We start from the raw sequence: 24,069 nt of genomic DNA, 5'->3' as shown, positions 1-24,069 counted from the left end.
GACAATAATTAATAATTTAAACTATTTTAATTCAGTCATTCTAAGTTCCTAAATCTATGAGCGGATGAAGGATACAGTCTTTTTTAGAACAAAACCCGCAAAATCAAGCTGCCACCTAACTTCTGTGCAGAACTTTCCATCACAATGAAAACATTGGTATGTCTGGTGTTCTTGTTCCCACACCAGCCCTGCAGGTAAAGAGGGCAGGAATTACTCTCCCCCTGTTACTAGTTGGTTGGTTAGGACTCAGACACATTACATGACTTGCTCATAATCACATAGCCATTTAAAGGCTATTCGGAACCAGAACTTAGGCTTTCTAATGTCACAAAATGCACACCCAAAGAAGGAAGTTAATGTATGGTTTGATTTCCAGGTAACCTAAAACGCTACACTCCAAATACAATGTGGGGGAGAGGACTTCATCACCCAATCTCCGTTGCTTTGGAATGCCCTGACTTCACCCATGAAAATAAAGGTTATTTTGCCATCTCATTTTTAGAAAACCTTTTGAAACCCAGAAAAGGAAAAGAGAAGCAATATTTGATGCAGTGATTGGACAGTGGAGGCTCCAGGCTTTTTAGAGCACAGAGAATCAGCAGCAGGTATTCCGCTGCTTGCTTTACATGCTCAGGATGCTGAAGGCTGGGCACTCCAGGGCTAGTCTTCAGAACATTTGCATGAAGTGACAAAACTGCAGGAAGCTGTGCGGGTGGGAGTGCAGCCCACCGGAGATAATGCACGCTCACCCCTTGAAGGTAAACTTGTGGCTTGATGATCCAGGGGTTGGAAAAGAGGCTGTTCACTGCCTTGGTCAAGAGGAGTTGGGTAGAAGTGTTCATCTTCACACCAGGAAGAAAGTAATAAGAGTCAACTTTGAACCGATGTCATTTTTAGCCCTAAAAATCTTCATAAGTATATATTAAACAATTACATAAAGTTGGTGGAGTTCAAAAAGAATGCTTTACTTTTTAAAAATGGGTTTCTAGTTCATCCAGTTTCTTTTTAAAATTTGAATTTCTATTTTCCTTAAAATTTCTCACTGCCATCTTGTCTCCCCAAAACACATGTACATTTTACACACATGCACACACACATCATTCTCACACCACTCTTTATAGAAGAGATGGTCATTTTTTAAAGATTTTAGTCATCAACAAAGAGAGAAAACCAATAAACAGATTATACAAACATTGATTACAATCAACCTGCTCTGTTCAGTGACAGAGGTCCTTAATGTCCAACTTAAGACTTTTTCCTCTATTATTATGTTGTCCAATAGTTTAAAATACCCCAATTAAGCACAACTTTATGATTTGCATAAAGAGCTCATTTAAATAAATAGCATGGTAGTTCATCAATGTTTTCATTCAAATGTAAGAACTTATGTTATATTTAGGTCACATTTAGTAGGAATACACAATAAGCTTCCTACAAGAAGTTTAACTACTGCCATTATTAACTTACCAAAATAGTATAAGATGGGTAAGACTCAAAAGTAGAGTCAAAAAGGCAATCACCTCCGTTTTAAGACTTTCATAGTATTAACAGCCAGTTAAAACTTTCAAATTAAATGAACACTGGTTTCTGGGTTGAAATCACCCATCTTTCAAAAAGTAAGGCTGTCAGAAATTACCTTAATATTAGGGGTAAGAAAGGCAATCAACTTTCAGATTTACCTAGGCCACCAAAGTTTACTGTACAGTTCTGGGCTACAAGCTACTGGGGTTCTTTTCTTGGGGTGAGGAATTCAACGTATGAAACGTAAACTTTGTCAAAACCTTAGGAATTGATATTTATAAATTGTTTCTTCTGAAATCATTATAAAGCACATCATGCATTCAAAAACCTATGTCTTTCATTTCTGAAAATATGCAATGATAGGACATAGTGCACGATAAAAATCATTCCCTACTGGGAAAGTTATAAAAAGGTTATTATCTATAACAGTATCCCTTTTTGGCTTAAGGGAAAGAGAATTTGTATGGGTACAGAGACTCAGAGAGGAGACTCTGCATGAATAAAATTCCCAGAGAAATCAGGTGGGGAAAAAAAGGCAAATCTTGCCCGAGTCTGGGTTAGAATTTCATTATTGTGAAAGGCACCATGTGCTGTATAGAATATGCTAATGATCAGTCCAAGCCCATGATTTTATATGTGATCTAGCTACGGCAAATCCAGAAATGACTCCAAGGGAAAAGCAAGCCACCAACAGCAGATTCACGCTAATTTTGCGACAAGGCTGTAAAATTAAGCCAGTCCCCATGTGGGCTCGTGCTGCTCTTCTAGCTGGCCCTGGAAGCTCTGGTTAAACGCTGGCCATTTACACAAGCTGTTCACTCCACCAATCAAGTTTCCAGGAGATTATTTCTTATAGTACACCACTTGCAACAAATTTTTTTAGCAAATATTTGCCTTACACAGAAACTTACTTTTTTTTTGCTCTTTTATTATTTATTTTTATTATTATGTTCAATTACCCAGCATATACAAACCTACTTTTAATCAGAAGCTAATTTTCAGTTCTGTGAAATCATTTGAAATATACCTCTTCTTAACATTTCTCTCAAGAAAAAAGAAACCTGTTTGTCCATATTTCTGAGGCATGTTTGCCAGTTTCTTAGGATGTATGGTCCAGATAAAAAAACAGTCTACATTGATTTGCTGTGTAACCAATATAGACAATTTGCTCTATTCACGTTTCTTGGTGTCTCTTGACAATTGTCCCACTCACCCAGCTCCTTCACAGCCGCCTCTCACCCTGACCAGGGCTCTCGGTCCACAGATTCAGAGGCTGCCTAAGGTGCTGGCTAGACAACTCCATGGAACCCTTACAAGTAGGGTGTTCAGGACCAAGAACCATTACATAAAACTATCATTCACTGAGCAAATATTTAATGTGCACTTAGCATGTGCAAGTCATTTTAATAATAGTTTTCAGGAACCCAGAAATCAGAGACCATACAGGGTCTCAAAGAACATAAACCATGCCATCGGGAACTTGCCACATTGCTTTTCTGTTAAGGAAGACAAGGAGAGGGGTGATCAAAACACATAGGTTTATTGTAAGCTATAGTTTTATATTCAAGATTGGCCTTGAAATTACATTTTCAGTGTCAGCACTATTTTTTGCCAGTGTAAAAATCCCATTTTGCTACTAATGAAACTCTCTTTCCCCTAAGGAATATAGTTTTAGGAGGCATGATTTAAACTCAGTATATTTCAATTTTTCTTTAGAGAAACAGGTATGTATTACAGTTAAAAAGTGCATGATAAACTGGTTTTCTGAAAACAGGAGATACCCAGAGGTAGATCCTTGTTACAATAATAGTTTCAGTGTCTTTGAAGCATATTAAAGTTGATGTAGCTCCTGCAAATAAATTTAAATGGATTTCTCTGCAATCTCAACAGTGGCTTCTTATAATAACCTTCTTTGTATAAATTCCTGGCATCAGGACAACAAAGTTTTATGGTACTGACATATTAATGAAACCTCTGATGGTTTATGTTCTCCACTTTAAAAAGGGAAGCATGCTGGAAGTCTCAGATGCACACTGATAACTCAATAATCAACCAGACATGTCACTACTTGTAAACTTAGACTGGGGAAGGAAAGTCAAATGGATTTTTAAAAGAATAAACTGAGATAACAAAAACCCTATTTACTTCAAAAAGGCTATCCAGGCATGTTGGGTAACTTCCAAGGTAAAAAATATTATAAAAGCAGCATTGGAAAAAAATCAGTTAATCAAATTAACAGATCATACAGAACATACTTGAGAATAAGTTTCTCCTACATCAGACATGTCACATTTCATTAGCATGGGTTTCAACTGATAGTTCAGGAATAGTCCCTTATACTTTTTCAAACACCAGTGTTCTGGACTGTTGTGGAAATTATGCCCATGAATCATGAGTTTACATGAGACATATCAAGGAGTATCAGATATTGAAGAACAGGAGTATTTCAACAATATCATCTCCATATCTGATGAAGTAAGTTATCTATGGGACAGTGAGGCCCCATGTAACTGTTCCATTCAACACTAAAAAGGATAGAAAGGATTACTTCAATTTAAGAAATAAGTGAAAAATGGACTCTTTTATCCTTGTATCTTTCTGGGGAAATCTAACCCCAGCTTTTCTTTATTTCTGGGTTTTTTTTACTCCTAATGATAGAACATTTGGGGTTGAAATTAATTAAAAAGACAAGCCTTGTCAGATTTGTTAGCACAAGTCAGAAGATCACATTTGCAATAATGTTTTCTCATCTAAAACTAAATTGACAGAGAAAATATGAATTATATGGATAAAAGTTCTAAGTGGACATACTAGGTCTTTTACCAACTAACTCTTGAACTTTGACAAGACACTTAATATCTCTGATATCTCTTTCAATGAAAAATAACAGTAAGTTATTATTTACCTCTTAATTATCATAAATAACACTCTACCTACCTCCTGACATTGTAATAATGAAAATAGATAATACAGATAAAATACCTGGGGCAACGTGCTAAATGAATGTCTGCTTTTGTAAGCAACTTAAAAATAAGTTTGTCAAAATCTGTATTTCTCAGAGGAACTTTGCAAACTGTTAAGAGTTGAAGGGAATTTAATCTCAAAGATCAAAGGGCTCAGAGTTTGAAGGGACCTGTTTCGAGTCAGGCTTCCTACCTGACTTTGGGTACTGAAGGGGTTCCATCTCACTGGGGTCCCAGGAGGCCCGCAGTTTGCCAGGGCTTCCTAACTAAGCTCATGGAAGACAAGGACCAGCAGAATATAGGGCTTCAACATGACTCATGCTGTTGATTCTCTTCCTTAAAACACATTTTAATCAGGATCCGTGAATAGGAACAAGAGTAAGTCAGTAATTCTCAAACAAACTGCTATTTGCACTTCTACCCAAATCTGATGACATATATTTTTAAGATTTACCACTGTATTTTTATCTTTCAGAAAATGGCAGTTCACACATTTTTGAAAAAAAAAAAACAGCCAGGGAAAAGTGGTTTGGCCTGAGAACCTAAAACTTTTACATGCGGCAGAAACAGAGGGGGCTTCTGATTGTTAATCTGTGTCAGACTGGTTTCCTACCTTGACTGCAGGTCTTTCCAGCATATCCGGGATGACATTTGCACTTGTCGGGTCCGATACATTCACCATGTTTGCACTGTGGCCGGCAGACAGCTATGGAAAGAGGATATCATGCATTATTTCTAGGTCAGTGGAACATCAATCATATAGAATCTGTATCACGTAGGCAGTTTTATAATCAAAGAGAACACTAAAAACTTACATCAGAGAAGCAGAAATATAAAAATCACTGTGTCTTAGAATGCTAAAGCACTGTTTAGATTTAATACTCTCACATACGTGTGGGGGTGTGTGTGTGAGTGTGTGTGTGAATCACTAGGTTCTGGAAAATTGGCTAAACCTAAGCGCAACGTTAAAATAGTAAAAAAAAAAAAAAAAAAAAAGGTAAAACTATGAATAAACACAACGGATGTTTGTCAATAGTTACAACTTTACAATAACCTGTATCTGTAATTTCAAACTCATTCCCCCAAATATGCTTCAAAAGATAGTTCTTAGTCGAAAGATATGGGTATATGTGAACTCCAGATAAATTTCCCACTAAATAATACTTATTTTACTAGGAATGTTATTTCTAATATGAAATGGTTCTAAACAAAATAAAACCCAAAACTCAGTATTTTTGGAACTTCCACTTAAGAATACTTCTGTCATTTTGATCTTTCTTAACCCTAGGTGTGGTACAACTGCCTTAACCCTTGCCATGGCCAATCACAGCAAATAGGAAGTTCTATTTTACATTTATTATCTTCTGTCAACTGAGTTTGTCTTTCCTCAGGATTCCACAACGCTGTAAAACATCATTCAAAGCTTTTCAGTCTTTCATTCCTGCCAAGACACTGGTCAGAATTTATTTGGTCTACTCGATACCAGTAGTTCTCAGCTGAAGCCATCTTTGTCCCCTACAGAACATTTGATATAAACAGAGACATTTTTGGTCGTCATACTGGGGAGAGGGTGCTACTGGGAGCTAGCAGGTAGAATACAGGGATGCTCTAAACATCTTACAACGCGCAGACAGTCCCCTCTAGAGCAAATTATCCAGCCCAAAGTGTGATGGCGCCGGACTGAGAAACCTTGCTGTACACCGAATAGGTGGGTGGTGCTATGCCAGATGTGAAAAAAGAAGAAAATTCATTGTATAGCATTGTCACTAGTCTCAAAGAGCTTACAACATAAATGAAGAGACCAAACAATCATTTTGCATTTAACACAACATTTGTTTATGAACAAAATGGGTAGCACATTCGAAATTTGTGAAGAAATCATCACACACGCATATTCACAGAGATTTGTAGAGAAAGCCTCAGGAGAGACTTGAGTTGGTTCTTCAAGCAAGGGTAGACAGAGAAGGGGAAGACTCTCCAAGGTAAGGAGAGTTATACGGCAAAACAGACTATCATTTACTCAGAGGGCACCAAGGCAGAATCAAGCTAAAGAGATAGCTTACTGTCAGTGGAAAATGAGATGGAGACAATCATAGATAGGTGACTGGTATCAAATGATGATGTTCCTTAAATTTCAGCTGAGGAATATATACTTTATCTATATGAAATGGGAAGCTTCTGGAAGTTTATTATCATCATCAGGAGAATGACCTGATAAAAAATAAATATTCTGGGGATATTAACCTGGTGGCGATATGAGGGATGAACTAGAAAAAAAATCTAGTCGACATGAGGAAAGGCATGATCTCTTTGTGACAGAAAAGATGGGCTTCAGTAAGCACTGAAGAGCAGACACATCCACCAAGGGGAGTGGAGTCGACTGACAATGACCCTGAGTTCTAAAGTCCCTGACACCTGTTACTTCCCATATCAGCCAAGGCTGTTTTCATTCTGGGATATGCTCCTAGTTTCCTCTCTCACAATTCTCAAACTTCGTTTCCTTCAAAACTCGAATACTCCTGTAAAACTGAGGGGCAAGTTATTTCTGGTGTTTTCTACATTTCCTCACTCAACTCTTGCTGACCCTTCCCTCACCTGGCACTCCATGGGACTTGCCAATCTTACTTCAAGGCTTTCCTGTTTGTTTGTCACCCCACCTGGACCCTGTATCACTACTAATCCTTAGACAATGCTCCTCAAGAAGTGTTAAAAAGCTTGCAGAAAGAAGAGGTGAGCTGAGTAGAAGGTGTAAATGATAGAGAAATGCACTTGGAAAATTCTTAAAATCTGATTCTAGACATGGCATGAAATTCAAAAGGAAGCAATTTTGTTCTGACCTGTGAGAAGAAATGATCTATCTAGAAGGGACTTCCAAAATTATTCTTCAGTCGACTGTATGCCAGTAGATGGTTTATATGCAGTTTTTAAAATAAGTCCCAGAAATAAACCGGTCTTTATATAATTTCCAGGCCCCATAACCAGGAAAAGCAAGTTAAAGCTTTTTTAAATCTTAAAAAAAAGATGTGCCGTAAATTTTGATGTTTATATATGAACACAACCTAAACGAATCAACTATCACTGAGGCACCCAGAGGGTCATAATTAAAAAAAAAAAATCTCAAAATCAGTAAGTATGAGTTGAATCCCCCCAAATAGCTGGAATTTGAAAAAATCTCTAAAAACATGAAAAAGTAGTTTAGGAAGTACTACTTAAGAACATGAAAAAGTTTATTTAGAAGAGGACATGTTACGGAACAAACTCTAGGTGCCTAGGCTGTTTTGCCTTTTGACCTCCTGACCAGCTTGATGACCATCCATTTATTGTCCTTTCAGGTGCTGTGGAGGAACAAAAATTTTTATTGTCCCCTTCCCTTTCTCGTTGTTTGTTTTCAGTGCCCTAATCTTGGGCACATCAAATGCACACATTCCAAGAGGCCAAGACTGTTAATGTTTCTTACGTGTTTAGGGTGTCAGTAATTCTCAAACAAACTGCTATTTGCACTTTACCCAACGGACTGCTCACTAAAGTAACCAAGGACCTATATATTAGCCAACAGCTACAATGGGATAGGCTACTCAAAATGCTGATATCACCAATTGTTTTCTCTTACGAAAAGAAAACACTCAGGAAAATGTTGCATAAAGGGACTTTCTCCTATTATCTTGCTGGCATTGGGTCTGTGATGGAATTCAATAAACATGTGTTGGACATTTGTTATATACACGTATTATAGGTGAGTGTTGGGGAAGGGGGAGGAGAGAGAGTCACCGAGGATATGAAAAATTAGCTGTGAAACTAGAATATATTGGCCCAAACTTACCAAGAACTCAGAGAAAGAAGATGAAAGAAGGAAGGGGGGAGGGGCAGGATGGTCACAATATAGTGTAGTCATAACAACTATGACTATAGGACCCCCTAGAAAATCCTGATCTGAGCAATGTCCCAGAAGTTAAGAGGCTGAGACAGCTGGGACTGAAGACAAAAGCCTTTCAGGATATGCATAAAATGTGAGGGAAGGGAAGTGAAGGGGTTCTCAGTGAGTGCCAAGTGTCCTAGGGGAGCTACACTGTAAAGTGCTTACAACAGCAGAGGAGACCCAAAGAAAGGTTAGGGTAGATCATAAAAGTACTGATGGCAGCAATCGCTGGGTGCTTAGCACTATCTATTACTCCTTCTTTTGAAAACTAGAATGGCTTTTCTGTTTGCTCGTTTTGGGAGAGGGAATGAGTTAGCATTGGAAAACTACATTCCCTATCTTTCCCTGGTAGATCTGGGTAGCCAAGTGACTAAATTCTGGCTGGTTGTAGGTAAATAGAAGTTGGGCTTTTGGAATGCTCCTTTAAAAGGTGGCTGACTAGTCACTGAACTACAGTGGCCACTTTATGACCATGAGGTGATCCTGAGAAGGGAGAAGAGTACAGAGCAAAAAGTCATAATATTAACCCTAAATTAGCATCCTAGCAATTTAGGGCTCTGTTCCTTGTGTCACTGTTACTTGCAGCTCAATACAATTCCTAATGGACTACTATTGAACACAAAGTTGTGGAATCTGACTTCATCTGTGTTTATTATCAAGCCTGCAAATGTTTTTTGGTATGCATTTAGGATAGAAATGTTAGGAGTAGATCCTAGGAAAGAAATACCGCCTGTCAAATTTATTTTAGATCTAGAATACCATTTAATCATAGAAGTAGCTAAAGAACTTCATTTCTAAATCTCAAGAATTAGATTAAAAGATACATATTCATCTTGAGATGAGAGAAACGCTATTCCAACACCTGTTAAACTTGGTCCCCCTCTTGGTCACCCTCTCCAGTGTAACATGAGCTTTTGGGAGCCAGCACACACCAACCCTTACAACCTGCTGTGGATCGCAGGTCAGGGGCATAAAAAACCCAAATCAAAAGAGTAAGTGGTGTACTTCTAGCGGTCCACTTTAGAATGGTCTTCTAAAAACATCAAAGACAGAGGATACACTTGATTTAGAGGAAATCGCATGTCTCTTGGTGCTAAAGGTTAATCAGGAAAAGCAGTGTTGCTCCTCTGACCTTCACATCGATTGGAGACAAGAACTTTGAGCCATCTTTGGTGGCCCACTCTCCTCCTGTATCACATATGGTTTAGCAACTCAGTAAATAAAAGTCTGGTGAGAATCAGATAGCCAATGAATGATAGATTCCCCCCCCCAAAAATTGGATGCCAGAATTAAGCCCAAACGGGCAAATCACACTCAAAATTTACTCTCCAACATCCCTATAGCATCATCTCCAAAGCACCCTTAAAATAACCTCTCCATCATTTTTTGAACTAGAAAAAAAAACACATCTCAACTGGCAAAGCAGACATAGCTCTTTCATGTCCCATGCCCACATCTCTTCTGTGGGACTGCAATCTACAATTTTACTCTTGGAAATTCATCCTGGCATAACTGGGGTTCTGGGATTTGAATGGTTTTCTGACACTGCCATGTAATGAGTTTTCAAATAAGTTAGGGGACAAATAAACTCCCACATCAGTTCTATATAACTTTTCTTATGGAAACTAATCACCCTGGGAGTCAAAGTTCAACATTTGAAAAAAAATCAGGACACACTGAGATGCCCAAGCAGGCGGTGGCTCTGGAGAGTGACAAGGGAAAAACCAACTCAACCACAGGTGTTGTTAGTGACTTCAGAAGGATTTTCTAATGTAAATAAGATGGTCTTTGGAGTCCTAAGCATCACTTGTAACTTTTGCCCTCTACGTCATGTTGCTGGTCAGATATGGCAGAACAAGGATCCCTGTCCTCCAGATTGTGTGATATAGAAACAAAGGTGACACAGAAGTACGCAAGGGCAGGCAGGAAAATGAACAGATACAAAACTGGGAGATTTCAGAGAGTTCTCATCACATCTAACAAGCTTTGGAGAACCCAGCGATGGAAGAACTCGTTGTGAGGAGAATAGGAACATATGACGACGAATCTTTTTCACAGAACAACTGGCCTTGGAAGAGACACAACTGCTGAAAGGAGCAGGAAGCAGCTCATGGGGCCTGAAGGATGGGACGCAGGATTCCATGGGGCTCCAATGGAAGGGCCTTGAGCTACCCCATGGCATAGGTACAACCAAATCCAGAGGAAAGAATCCTACAGATTTTAAGATCTCCAGAGGAAAACACCTCTGCAGCCTTCCTAATATTCTGTATCCTGGTATCCATTATCCTATTTTCAAATCTAAATTCCCACTGTAGTAAAAACTGAAATAAAAGTGCCTCTGATTGTTATCACAATAAAATACTATGTATTAAATGCTCTCAGTGATACAGAACTCATTCTATATGACTAGTTACATTCATTCCCACAATATCCGTAAAAGGCAGGAAAGAGATAGACATTGTACTCAGTTTACCAGCAGAGAAGTGAAAGCACAGAAAGTTAAGTGATTGCTTAATTTCAGAAAAAAATTCTTATCCCTGTTTCATGGTCAATCCACTAGTTCTTCTTGCCAGAAAGCCTAGCATTTTGAGTGGCTTTGGAAGTAACAGAAGAAAAACCCTAAGGAGGGAAGGATGAGAGGGGGAGAGAAGGCCAAAGTGATTAAAGGTGTAAAGGTATTTAAGTTACACTTTCAGGAAATGAAAGTTGCAGTTGAGAACACAATCTATAATTTGAGAAAAAGTATTATTTGCCAGAATACGTAGACATCAAGTAATCTCCACCCCATTGCTTGTTCTGTAACAGATTCCAGAGTCTCAATCACTGAAGTCTATAACTATCTCTTCTAAAATTCTGCTACAGCTATCAGGTTTTTTGATCTCGCATTCTATCCAACATTATTTTTTATTAAGGCCTTAGTCATGAACTACAGTCAAATATCAGGTCAACCAATCGATTGATCATTGAGAGGATGAAATTAAAATAACCACGGGTTTCTGGTCTATATAAGGTCATCTTCCAAGAGTTGTCTGACAATAACTTTTTGGCTTTGGGAACATCTAATTCAGGGACATTTACCAATTACCTATTTCCACACTCACTATTTAACTTTTTTTTAAAGATTTTATTTATTTGTTTGACAGAAAGAAACTCAGCGAGAGAGGGAACACGAGCAGGGGGAGTGGGAGAGGGAGAAGCAGGCTTCCCGCGGAGCAGGGAGCCCGATGCGGGGCTCGATCCCAGGACCCTGGGATCATGACCTGAGCCGAAGGCGGACACTTAACTGACTGAGCCACCCAGGCATCCCTCACTATTTAATTTTTAATTCCTGAAGTCCACCAAAGAAAATAATTGTCTGCATCTGCACCTTTGTATCTCAAACAAACTTCTGTTTAACATAATTAAACACTATCCCTTTCCACTTAGAAAATCTTCTAAAAGGTGCTATCATTTTGCGTTTACTTACAATTTTAATGTTTCTGCTTCTAATGTGATACAAGGGTGGAATTTAGATTAATGCCAAATGAAACTTTATGAACACATAAGAAATTGTTACTATTTATTTGGAAGTGTGAAGTAGGTTTTGTTTTTTGGGTTTTTTTTTTTTTTAAGACTTTATTTATTTATTTGACAGAGAGAGACACAGTAAGAGAGGGAACACGAGCAGGGGGAGTGGGAGACGGAGAAGCAGGCTTCCCGCGGAGCAGGGAGCCCAATTTGGGGCTCGATCCCAGGACCCCGGGATCATGACCTCATGACAGGAGCTGAAGGAAGACACCAAAAGACTGAACCACCCAGGTGCCCGGGTTTTGTTTCTTAAGTAGGTTAAGAGCAACAACAGGCATACCCAGCCCCCAGATCTTTGTTTCTAAATACCATTCCACAATAAAAGGAATCAGGGCTGAGTCAGGGAGGCTGGGATATTTTGCTGTGACAAAAAGCAGGGATGATTCAAAGAATGATGGAAACATGTGAAAAGGACATAGGAGCTTGGTTGGGGATGTTCCCACTGGCCAAATTTGGGATAATTTGAGCACCAAGAAAAATAAGAATAGTAATTGATAACAATTAAGTAACAAAAGAATCCATATGTCCAAAGTGATTCTAAAAAAGGGAGGACAGGGTTTCTCTTTACAGAAGAATGCCAGCTAACATGTAGAAGTAAAGACAGAATTTGAAAAAGGCAACTTTACAACCACCATTGAAATAATTTGAGCAAAAATTATCCACAGATGTTAAAACTTTCACTGGTTAGAAGTTTGCTGGGAAAAAGGATATTTGAACAGTTTCAATGTATCATCTGACAGCTTACTCATAAAAAGAAGGTGACTTTCAGTGAAAAAATCTGGTGGACAGAACCTTAATCAAGTCATCAAATTTAGCATCACCAAAAACAGAACTACATCATGTGCAAAGGGAGTATCATAATATATGATCACCTATGTAATATTCTTGCAAAAAAGGTTTAGCCTGAATCAACTGTGGAACATTCTACCAAGCAACTGATGTAGACTCTTTAAAAAATGTCATTGCTGGGGTGCCTGGGTGGCTCAGTCTTATAAGCGTCTGCCTTCGGCTCATGTCATGATCCCAGGGTCCTGGGATCAAGCCCTGCATCGGACTCCCTGCTCCGCGGGAAGCCTGCTTCTCCCTCCCCAACTCCCCCTGCTTGTGTTCCCTCTCTCGCTGTGTCTCTGTCAAATAAATAAATAAAATCTTTAAAAAAAAATGTCATTGTCAAGAAGAAAAAAGAAAAAGAAAGAAAAAGAAAAGTGGCAGAATTTTTCCAAACCAAAGGAGACCAAAAAGGAATGCCAACTAGATGTACTAAGTAATCCTTGATTGGCTCTGAATACAAAAGAAAAAAAAAATCCATAAAAAATCACTATTGGGATAATTGGGGAAATCTAAATATACTGTTTATTACATGATATTATTTTATCTATGCTAAATTTCTTATGTATGATAATTATATTGTGGTTTGTAGGTAAATGTCCTTGCTCTCAGGAGATGCATGCTGAAATATTTAGGCATCAAGTGCCATTATGTCTCTAAGTTACTTTCAAATGGTTCAGCGAGAGAGAGAGAAAAAATGTACAATATGTTAATGGTTGTACATGAAGAGTATATGGGTGTTTGTTGTTCCTACAGTTTCAACTTTTCTGTGGATTTGAAAATTTTCAAATACAAAAATGGGAAAAATTTATAAACACCAGTAGAATAATATGCACACCTTGACAAATATTATTACTTAAGTTGTGAGCCATGGTTCACTCCTCAATGCACTCTTGAGAAGGGTTTAAGAGTACAGGTGCTAAAGTTAAACCCCTGGGGTCCCAGCTCTACTACTTAGGAAACGTATGAGACATATACAGACTATCCAGCTGCTCTCTGCTCTAAAATACATATCACAGGTTAAACCAGACAAAGTAGCCAGAATTCCCATTTTTTACTAAAGAAATAGTAAACCCACGGGGTGCATACAGAACGTATCCATAGGGTTGTTGGGAGAGTCAATGGAGAAAAATCCAAATAAAGTGCTTAGGACAGTACCCATCTCACAGTTAAAAGCTCAATAAAATGTTAGCTATAATGAGCGTTATAAGGATGGCAAAGAAGAAAAGTGCCAGTGTCTAAGACACTGTATTAAGAACTGAGGGAATACAAATCAATAAGATGCCAAGTCCTCATTCTCAACAGGGTAAGTCTAGTAAGGAGAGACAGAAGTAAGCAAAGATGTCTTCATAACAGATGCAGGTAAAGGATACAGAAGAGGAAATGATCAATTACATAGTTTAAGAGAGTCAGAAAAGGTTTTGGAAAGGAGCAGAAAGAAATCTACAAGACATCAGACTTGTAATGTAAGAATTCATTAGAATATAATGAAGCACATTAAAGTATTTGTTTTTGTTAAAAATTATTGTAATTTGTTTTAGCTGGGGAGATGATGCTATAATTTCAAGGTTTACTGAGCAATCATCACAAAAGGCCAGCAAAATTTAACGTGACTATTCTCACTTCTTTTAGCAATCAAAATCCTTACGTTTAAAAGAGTCACTGATATATAATGAGTTGAGCCATATATTTACTATTAAAAAAATGGAACCACTTTTGTGACTATGCATAGATTTACAGGATGTGAGGCATTCGTCAGTTTGGCCTCCTGCTTTTTTAGGAAAACATTAGTTCGTTAGTTGTTCTAAATTTATCTGATGAAGAACCTTAGGCAGAAATTTAGTAACAACCTAAATGACCATCAATAAAGGACGGACTAAATAAGTGATGGCACAATGGCCTCCCTGCCTCCAGTACTGTGGACTTCAACCAGGCCTGACCTGGGATTAGAGGCACCTCACTAACCCACGATTTGACCTTGCCATTCTCCTCCTTCCGCTCACTCAGTCACCAACTCCCCAGCATGTTTCCTTAGCTCATCATAGTGACTCAAACACCAACGCCACAGCTCTGATTTGACTCCTGCCTACCCCACCAGCCTCCTCTGCAATCACATCCACAAATACACCAACTAATTGCAGTCCCCAGAAAACAACATACTCTGATACCTCCATGCTCTTCCATGCAATGTCCTTCCTTCCATTGTCTGCTGGACTAATACCCATTCGGGCTTCAGTACTACTCAGATTAAACATTACCATCTCCGAGGTTGGCTTTAGACCCCCATTCTGAGTTTGGAGTCCTTCTCAGTGCTGTCATAAAGCCTCTCAGTGTTTTCACAAGCACACTTCTATCATAAATTATTTATATATGTTTATATTCATATATACGCCATGCTATATGATCATTATTACAAAGTTATTTTCCTTATCTAGTTCCATTAGACTTTGAGCTCTTTATTTCTCTTTTAAGGTTTACTTATTTTAGAGAGCGGGTGGAAGCAGAGGGAGAGGGAGAGAGAGAATCTCAAGCAGACTCCACGCTGAGTGCAGAGCCCGATACAGGGCTTGATTTCAGGGCACCCAGATCATGACCTGAGCCAAAATCAAGAGTCACATGCTCAACAGACTGAGCCACCCAGGCGCCCCAACTCTGAGCTCTTTAAATATACCATACCTGCTCTGAAATAGCATAGTCTCCTGGCAAAGACAGACATGACAGGCATACAAAGTGTTAAGAAAATATACAAAAAGGAATTTCTCTGCAAAGAGGTAAGGGTAGGAAAAAAATCAGGAAAGGCGTACAAGCTGTTAAGAAAATATAGAAAAAGGAATTTCTCTGCAAAGAGGTAAGGGTAGGAAAAAATATCAGGAAAGGCGTACAGGAGGAAATGTGAACTGAATCTTAACCGTTGAGAAGGAATTCACCATGTGGATGGGTGGAGTGTCCTTCATTCAAGAACCAGCTGCACAGGCAAATCCAGAGACACATGAAGCAGCAGAGGATCTAGAAATACAAGGGCAGTCCCCTGTGACAGGGTTCAGCAGAAAATAGTCCTTCACGGTGAAGGCAGTGTCAGCCCGGAGGGCCTTGTCCTCAAAGAATCAGGAGTCTATCCATCATTGTGAACATCAATGGACTGTAAGCAGCAGATGCCACAGATTATATTTTAATGTGTTTTCAAGCATGTAAATTGGTTTCTTTTGGAATCTTAATCAAGAGTTAAGATCTACGACCTATAACATAGGTCATAAGACAGGCAAATTAAATATATTCATTTTCCCAGTAAATTGTCCTTCCTGAAAAACCACAATCTGGTTATTAAGATTACATCCTATTTATCTTTTTTATCCATTGTATACAGACGTGCCTGGTCCTTACACCTTCAATAGTGTGCTGAGCTGAGCTGAACCGGACAGGGCACAGTGGAAGCCACTGCACTGGGCAGAAAGATGCGTAAGACACAGTCACCAGCTTCATGGAACTACCAGTCTGGCAGAATCAAAGACACAGATCCACCAATAACCACAGTGTAGGGCAGTGTGAGACAGGCTCAATGCAAATGTTACACCTCAATGTGGAGCAAGGAAAGGAGACCTCTCCCTGCTAAAGGAGAAGAGAAGGTGGCGTCTAAGCCAGGACTTGAGGCAGGGCTCATGTTGAGTATGTTCAGTTAAGAAAGAATACAAACTTTCAAGATAAGTGTGGTCATCTATTCCTAACAATGATTCATTTTTAGTTGAATATTTGCTTAGGATTAGAAGTCACAGTGATGTAAAACAGAAAAACAACCAAAGGGGAAAAGAGGAGTGTGGTTTCTAGAGAGTGATTTCTCCCAGCCAAAATGGTAAACTGGAATTTTTTTTTTCAAAAACTTAAAACAAGTAGATAACATTTCAGCCAACATGTAACATAGTATTTTTACCTCTCCCACAATCTTCATATACCATTTAAAGTTGGTCCTCTATGGACACAGTAGCGATGACTATCAATGCTGACTAAAGAAGCTGACTGACGTTGGGGGGGAAGCTTCGTGTAGGACACTGGTGGAGAGATCATCAAATCACAGCCTGGGTCCCGCTCAGATCTCGCCCCCGAGCTCCAGACCCAGAATCCAACCACATACCACACCCTCCACTGCAGAGTCCACAAGCCCTCCGAACATACCACATCTAGCGTGGAAGTCATCATCTGCACTTTCTTCAATGTACTCTAGGTCACTAAATAACACACCAGAAACTTGGGCGTCATCCTGGGTTCTATCTTCCTCATTCCCCACAACCAATCATCATCACCACCAGCCACCATTTTACTGAATGTGAATTAACGTCGAGCCAGTTACTGAGCCAAGTGCTCTGTAAGCATTTTCTCCTTTGATCCTCATAAAAACCCTATGACATAGGGCTCTTAACTATATTTTCCCAAGAAAGAAGCTATTGTGCAGAAAGGTGAAGTAAGTTTCTCAAAAACACAGTTCCTAGTGGCAAAAGCCGCCACGCCAGTGGTAGCTGTCTGCAAAGCCCGAGCGCCCCACCACTGTCCTGGGGCTGCGTGCCTCTCCCTCTCTCTTTTTCTAAAAGTACCTTTCAATTCCTATCCTTTTCTGTTCTTATCTCTACTACTTAATATAAAACCTAACTTCTCAGGTTTACTGTACTAGCCTTGAATCCTGAGCCTCAAAAAACTATTCTCTAAACTGCCAGTCAGGAAAACATTCAGAAATTAGCCCCACAACTCCAGTGACAGGTCCCAGGCATTTGCCCCGAAGGAGTGAGCCCCATGGCAAAATGGCCTACAAGCTTCGTCCAAACGGGACAGGAGCTAAGCAATTCCAGCCCACCGATTCCTTGCAGTAATGCAGGACTACTCATTTTTCAACAAAGCCTGATATGCATGTTTCCTGTGAAATACTGGCAACTACCTCAAGAAATGTTAAAATACTCTGTGAACGAGGCTAAATTCACCTGTATGCTAGATTTGACCTATTAGCACAGCTTACAACCTCTGAAATACAATTTGATTATGTAATTTCCTTGTTTAACATCATTACAATGTTCCTCTGCAAATCTGGGACAAAGGCTAATCTATTTAAGATGAAATCAAAGGCCTTCCATGAGTCAGCCAATTGCTATTTCTCCCACTGCATCTCTTATCTGATGCCCTTCAAACACATACCCCATGCCAGAGCAAGGTGTTTACAATTCCTAGGATGTGCCCCCTCACTCTGGCTTTTAAAGTTTCAATGCACCTTTCTGTCTGGCCAGGGTGCCCTTCACTTGACTTACTTATCCCTCAGGATTTAGTTGGGCCACTACTCCATCACTCCTGGGCTGGGATCCTGCCCCCTGAGATATGCTTTTGCAGTATCCTAGTCAAAACACACCTCTCACCCAGTATCGTCCTAATATGTGGGCCTTCAACACTGACAGTGAATAACATGGATACCTAGAGCTTCATCTTATTGGGATGATATCTGCAAGTGGTTTTCTGTAGTACAGAGATAATCAAGAAAGTAATAGCACCCAATATATATAACTGTTCAATGAATGACTCAACTGAACACCACCAAGTCCATAAAATCTTCTTTGGTCTTCTCCAGCAAGAAGAGTCTCTTCCTCTGAACAACCTCAACTCTTCATCCCTAACTCTTTCCTACTTTAGAATCCTGGAAGGAATAAGAGACAATCATCTTACCAAATTAGCTCCTCACAAACAAGAGTCTATGTTTTACTAATCTTTGTATCTCTCCCGCACTTAACTTAGCTCCTTGCTTCTAGTAAGCTCTCAAATGTTTGTCGAATAAATCACAGTAACTCTAAATGTTCTAGTTCCTTTGATTCCTTTTCCTTTGGTTAGCTAACCAAAACCATAGTCTACTCTGAGGTTTACAAATGGATATTATTAGAGAATGGGAGTGGGAAAGGAATGGTTCAGAAACACAGACAGCTATTCAATGGAAGTTTTATTTTAGTAATGAAGGATGTAAGAAATCTCCTACTTCCAATTGATTACTTTCAAAAGATGGGCATATAGGGGCGCCTGGGTGGAGCAGTCAGGTAGGTGTCCAACTCTTGACATCAGCTCAGATCATGATCTCAGGTTTGTGGGATCTAGCCCCGAGATGGGCTCCACGCTCAGGGCAGAGTCTGCTTGAGGTTCTCTCTCTCTCTCTCTCTCTCTCTCTCCCTCTGTGCCCTACCCCCACGCTTTCTCCCTTTCTCTAAAATAATCTTTTTTAGAAAAAGAGATGGGCATATAAACAAACGTATCTAAAACCATGCTATACTATGAGTATTAAGATGGACCCTGGTCAAACACTAGGGTGTTCTAAGTATTCTATATATTGTTATATCTTGTTTTCTCTATATATTCTATATATTGACCACACACTAATAATAGCAAACATTTATCAAGAACTGTTCTGCATGAGGCACTCATGGCCAGTTGGTAAGTCACAGGAATAGGTCCTGAACCTAGATCTGTTGGTGAGAAAGCCCACATTCTACAGTTGACCCTTGAACAACATAGGGTTTAGGAGTGCCAACCCCCATGCAGTCAAAAATCTATGTATAACTTTTGATTCCCCCAAAACTTAACTACTAATAGCCTATTGTTGACTGGAAGCCTTACCGATAACATAAACAGTTTTATGCTATATGTATTATATACTGTATACTATATGTATATGCTATATGTATCATATACTATATATTATATACTGTATACTGTATTTTTACAATAAAGCAAGCTAGAGGAAATGTTATTAAGAAAATCATAAGGAAGAGAAAATACATTTATAGTACTGTACTGTATTTATTTTTAAAAAATCCATGCATAAGAGTACCCATGCAATTCAAACCTCTATTGTTCAAGGGTCAATTGTACTTTTCTTTGGCATTGCCTCCTTAACCTCAGCCACAGCTCTGCTAGTTAATCCTATAATTCCTACCAATTATAAGATACATACACTGTGATGTATGTTCAAGTATGTTCAAGTCTCCCTGAACAAAGAAATTCCTTAACTTTTATTGCTAGCACTATCATATTTTTCTCCAAATGTTTTTATTAAAATCCTCTCTTAAAAACATTTTCTAAGACATGTGATAGTATCTTTCACCTATCAAAGTACATTGTCTTCTTGGTCCCAATTCCATGAAATAGAATTTCACATATTTCACCCAAATTTTCCACTAAAGTGCCATAAGGGCGATTCGTTAAGTGACATTATTCACTTCCAAAAATATTTTATTTTTTTATTTTTAAGATTTTATTTATTTATTTATTTGACAGAGAGAGAGAGAGAGATAGCAAGAGCAGAAACACAAGCAGGGGGAGTGGGAGAGGGAGAAGCAGGCTTCCCGCTGAGCAGGGAGCTCGATGCGGGGCTCGATCCCAGGACCCTGTGATCACGACCTGAGCCGAAGGTAGACGCTTAACGACTGAGCCACCCAGGAGCCCCCCAAAAATATTTTAAACAAGGAACCTTTTATGTACCAAAACAATATAACATAAATACTCATAGGTCCTATTATAACATCTTATATATTTTATACAATAAAAATATTTCTTACCTGAATTTTTTCAACGAGAATTAATGAATATGAGATACAATTCCCTCAGGTTAATGATAGGCTGGTGTTAGTAATTTCATTTGGTGAGTTTTTTTTTTTTTAACTTCCTCGAGTATTAAAAATATAAACTGTCCTTTATGTTAGAATGGAGGTCAACTTATTAGATTCATAAGACAGGAGAAAGGAATTAAAAGGGAAAGGGAAAAGTTTAATGTAATAACTGAAAGAAAATGAACTTATATAATTATATAATTATGAACAGAATAAACACATAAAAAATATAGTTTTCCCCCAAATAGGTAACTCAAAAACACAACTAATGTTAAGTTTTATTGATAGCTCTGTAAAGTTATTATTAAAGGTTATGCCTTTCAAGACATAGATTAGCCGTAATTATTTCAAGAAATATGTTCATCTAACCTTTGAGCTGGCACCTTATCCTGGCTATTCTCTGCCTTAAGACGTAGAAAGCTGCAAAACAAATGTCCAAAAAAAGAAATTCCAGATCTTTTCTCTGTAAGGAGGCTGGACTTGGGTATTTAGCAACTTGTTACATTCCCGGAGACTTAACACATATTCAACGCTCAGTGCTTTTCTGAAACAAAAAAAAAAGTCTAGGACATGTTTAAAATAGTAATATTTTAGTCACCATTTTGTCATTCAAAAACATTTTGTAACAAAAATATTAACCAATAATTGAAGTTGTGCTATTCTTTCATAGTCCAAATTCTAAATCAGAGTATTTCAGACCTCTTGCGGCACTGTACCTTCCAATCCAATTTTTCATTTTCAGAATATTAATTTTGGTTCCAAGAGACGGTATCCTTTTATTTAAATGAGTGTTGGACAAAATATCTGAAAAAAATTAAAACTTTGGATCAATTAGTAACCAAGGCTCGCAGTTTTTTAGTTGACAGATCTTTACTTACCTGTTTCTTACACACTTTGTATTCCCTTCTCTCCAACTTTGAGGAGGAAATTGTTAAGGTTTGTTTTTTCTTTCCTTCCACAGCATTTTCTTCTTGCATGGCTGCTTTGGTTGTCAATAGCAACAAGAATTACCGTGAAAGCTCAGCCATTTCACTTGAAGATACATAAATAACCGAGCTTAATGAAAGGAAATGGAAGAAACTTGAAACAATACTAATCATGGTTAGGGTTTGACCAGCCTAGAGGTCCTAGAGGTAAGGGAAGAGATGATTTATTACTTCTCTGTGAATTAACACCTTCCCTCTTTAAAGCATAAAATATCCACTCTTATTTTTGATTTGTGCATTTATTTGCGTAAGTTAAAATTAGTTGAATGGAGCCTTCTTTGGGGTAATAGCAGAAGAGAAATAGTCCAAGACCAAATTGATTCAAATGAAGTAATAATTTAACTATTGATCCAGAATGATTGTTCTATATTTTTAAAGGCACACATATTGTTATATATACATATATTATATATATATATATATATATACACACACACACACACACACATACACATTTATATGCTTGTTAGAAGTTTTTTTCCCACATTGGTTAGGTTCATAACAAATTAGTGTTTTGTATCTATTGTTGTTGATGTTGTTAACTTTAAAAGAACTCACCATATCTTGATGTTGACACATTTCTTAAAATAGAATAATGAAATATATCAGGTACAATCTTAACAAAAAGCTGAAAATAAATCAAAGCATAAACTGCAAATTACATTCTGGATCACATATTAAGGAAAATTGCTTATGATTATAGTTATGGATTAAAAGGGAAAATATAAAAGGATACCGTTTCTTTAATACTCTTCAGTTGCCAATTTTGAATAATCAAATTTATCAAGAAAAATATATTAAATGATTTTAAATAAAGGTAAACAATAAAGAATAGCAAACATCATTCTTTTCTAACTAGTTATATTAGTACTAAGCAGCCAAACAGTTCTGTATAGTTTATTTTTGTCTTATAATATCTTAAAGTTGGGTCACATTTCTCCTACTTTATATAAATCGTCCTTGACACACACAGGATTTAGTAAATTTTATGGTATCAATATGTATATCCATCAAATGAGATTTCTAGCATGAAATTTTAGCCCACGTCTCCTGTTTTCAAATTTGCATCTTAAAACTATACAAAACTGCATTTTAAATCAAAGCAATGTTAAACCCAGAGTAGATTATTTCCAGGAAGCTTCTGGAGTCTATTCTCTATTGATGCATACGGAAATTTTCACCGGCAGTGGTCACCACAATTTTTGTGAAAGCTGCCCCCAAATAAATGCCCTACGTGTATTCTTTATGGTATAAACCCCACTGTGATCCATCAGTAGCAGATAATATGGAAAAATCTGTCCCATCTTCTAAGGTTTCTCACAGCCACAGTAGTAAACACATGCGACGTTGACAGCGAAGACACTCACAGCCTACAAGTCTAGAACTCTCTCCCGCGACTCGCCCCAGAACCACAGCATCAGTTCAGCTGAATGTTGATACCGCGCACTTTGCTGAGGGTTCTCAGTGATAATCAGGCATGGTTAAAAACAATAAGCACTCTGATGATTTTATGAAATTGTGAGTAATATAATCTAGAGAAACTAAACTGTTTGGAGATTAGTTTTCTAGCCTGCAAAACACAGGTTTACAGATTTTAAATCAATCCTGGGTTTTGGGACATGAAAAAAAGGAGAGATAAGAAAACCCGAAGGAACTGGGCCCATTTATTACCCAAAGGTATGCCTATCTTCTAGTATATAGTTTACTGTAAATTTAATTATCAAATGCCCAAATGTTAGGCCAAGCATAACCTTGGAAGAGGAAATGAAATGCCCCAGATTAAGAAGACAGACAGGAGTCACACAAGCCTCTTTAAGCAAAGAGCACAGCATGATATATGCACACTTCCCCAGGTAACAAACACCAGATACGTGCACGAAAGGGAAAGGTCCCACCCGACACTGTCCTCCCTCTCGCCCCTAATAGTAGTAGCTCTAAAAATTTCTCCCACACCAACCTTAAATTTCACGCTTTATTTCTCATTGTCAAAAATGTTCATATTAGCCTGGCAAACTCTATTCTTAGACAACTATCCAACACTAGACATTTAAGACACCAACATCCAGGACAACAGATCCCATGAATAGCATTTTAAGTAATTTGGATGGTCCCAACTTTCAAACCACTACTTTTTAAGTATTAGAGCTAAAGAATTCATCAGAATCCAACAGAAGATTAGAGAAGAGAACATTTAACACATCTACAGATCATTTCTTTATAGTTTTCCCCCAATTTCCCAAATAGTTTAAAAAAAATAATTCTGCCTTAGTTGGGAAAAACTATACATGGGAATGTCTTAATTCTTGGCCATACATAGATACCAAGATAATATGATGATGATTTTAAAACTCAATCCAAAAATAAATAAATAAATAAAAATAAAACTCAATCCAAGGGACAAAGGACTTTGAAACCGCCATTATCTATGTGAAACACCATGAAATATTTATGTAATCATATGAACATGGGACAATTTATCCAGTAGAAACTATTACCATAGTAATATCTGATATAAAATCAGCTCTAAATACCCATGCATGTTAAAAAAAAATACAGCTAAGTTTACAACAGCTAAGTAATAAGGTGCAATTTGTGTTTTTCTATTTGCTATTTGTTGGCATGCAAACATTTGGCAGGTAATTACTAAGTACCTACAAATCTTAACA

General features: G+C 38.0%; 1 protein-coding gene across 9 annotated transcripts in view; it reads right to left on the bottom strand.

Annotated features, from left to right (window-relative positions):
- NPNT (nephronectin) overlaps nucleotides 1-24,069 on the bottom strand; it is a 78,825-nt gene that overhangs the window by 40,631 nt on the left and 14,125 nt on the right. For 2 of the 9 annotated variants that reach the window (XM_027598200.1, XM_027598205.1), the window contains exons 3-4: nucleotides 20,787-20,837; nucleotides 5,098-5,190 (exon numbers count right to left, since the gene is read on the bottom strand). In XM_027598200.1, coding sequence (XP_027454001.1) covers nucleotides 5,098-5,190; nucleotides 20,787-20,837 — 144 coding nt within the window. Of the gene's footprint in view, nucleotides 1-749; nucleotides 843-5,097; nucleotides 5,191-18,351; nucleotides 18,461-20,786; nucleotides 20,838-21,133; nucleotides 22,080-24,069 lie in introns of those variants that run through there. The other 7 variants (XM_027598201.1, XM_027598206.1, XM_027598202.1 and 4 more) reach the window with 6 other exon arrangements.

This window comes from Zalophus californianus, chromosome 2, assembly GCF_009762305.2.
Source record: "Zalophus californianus isolate mZalCal1 chromosome 2, mZalCal1.pri.v2, whole genome shotgun sequence".
Lineage (NCBI taxonomy): Eukaryota > Metazoa > Chordata > Mammalia > Carnivora > Otariidae > Zalophus > Zalophus californianus.
Note: the sequence above shows the minus strand (reverse complement) of the source record. Positions and strands in the feature narration are given on the sequence as shown.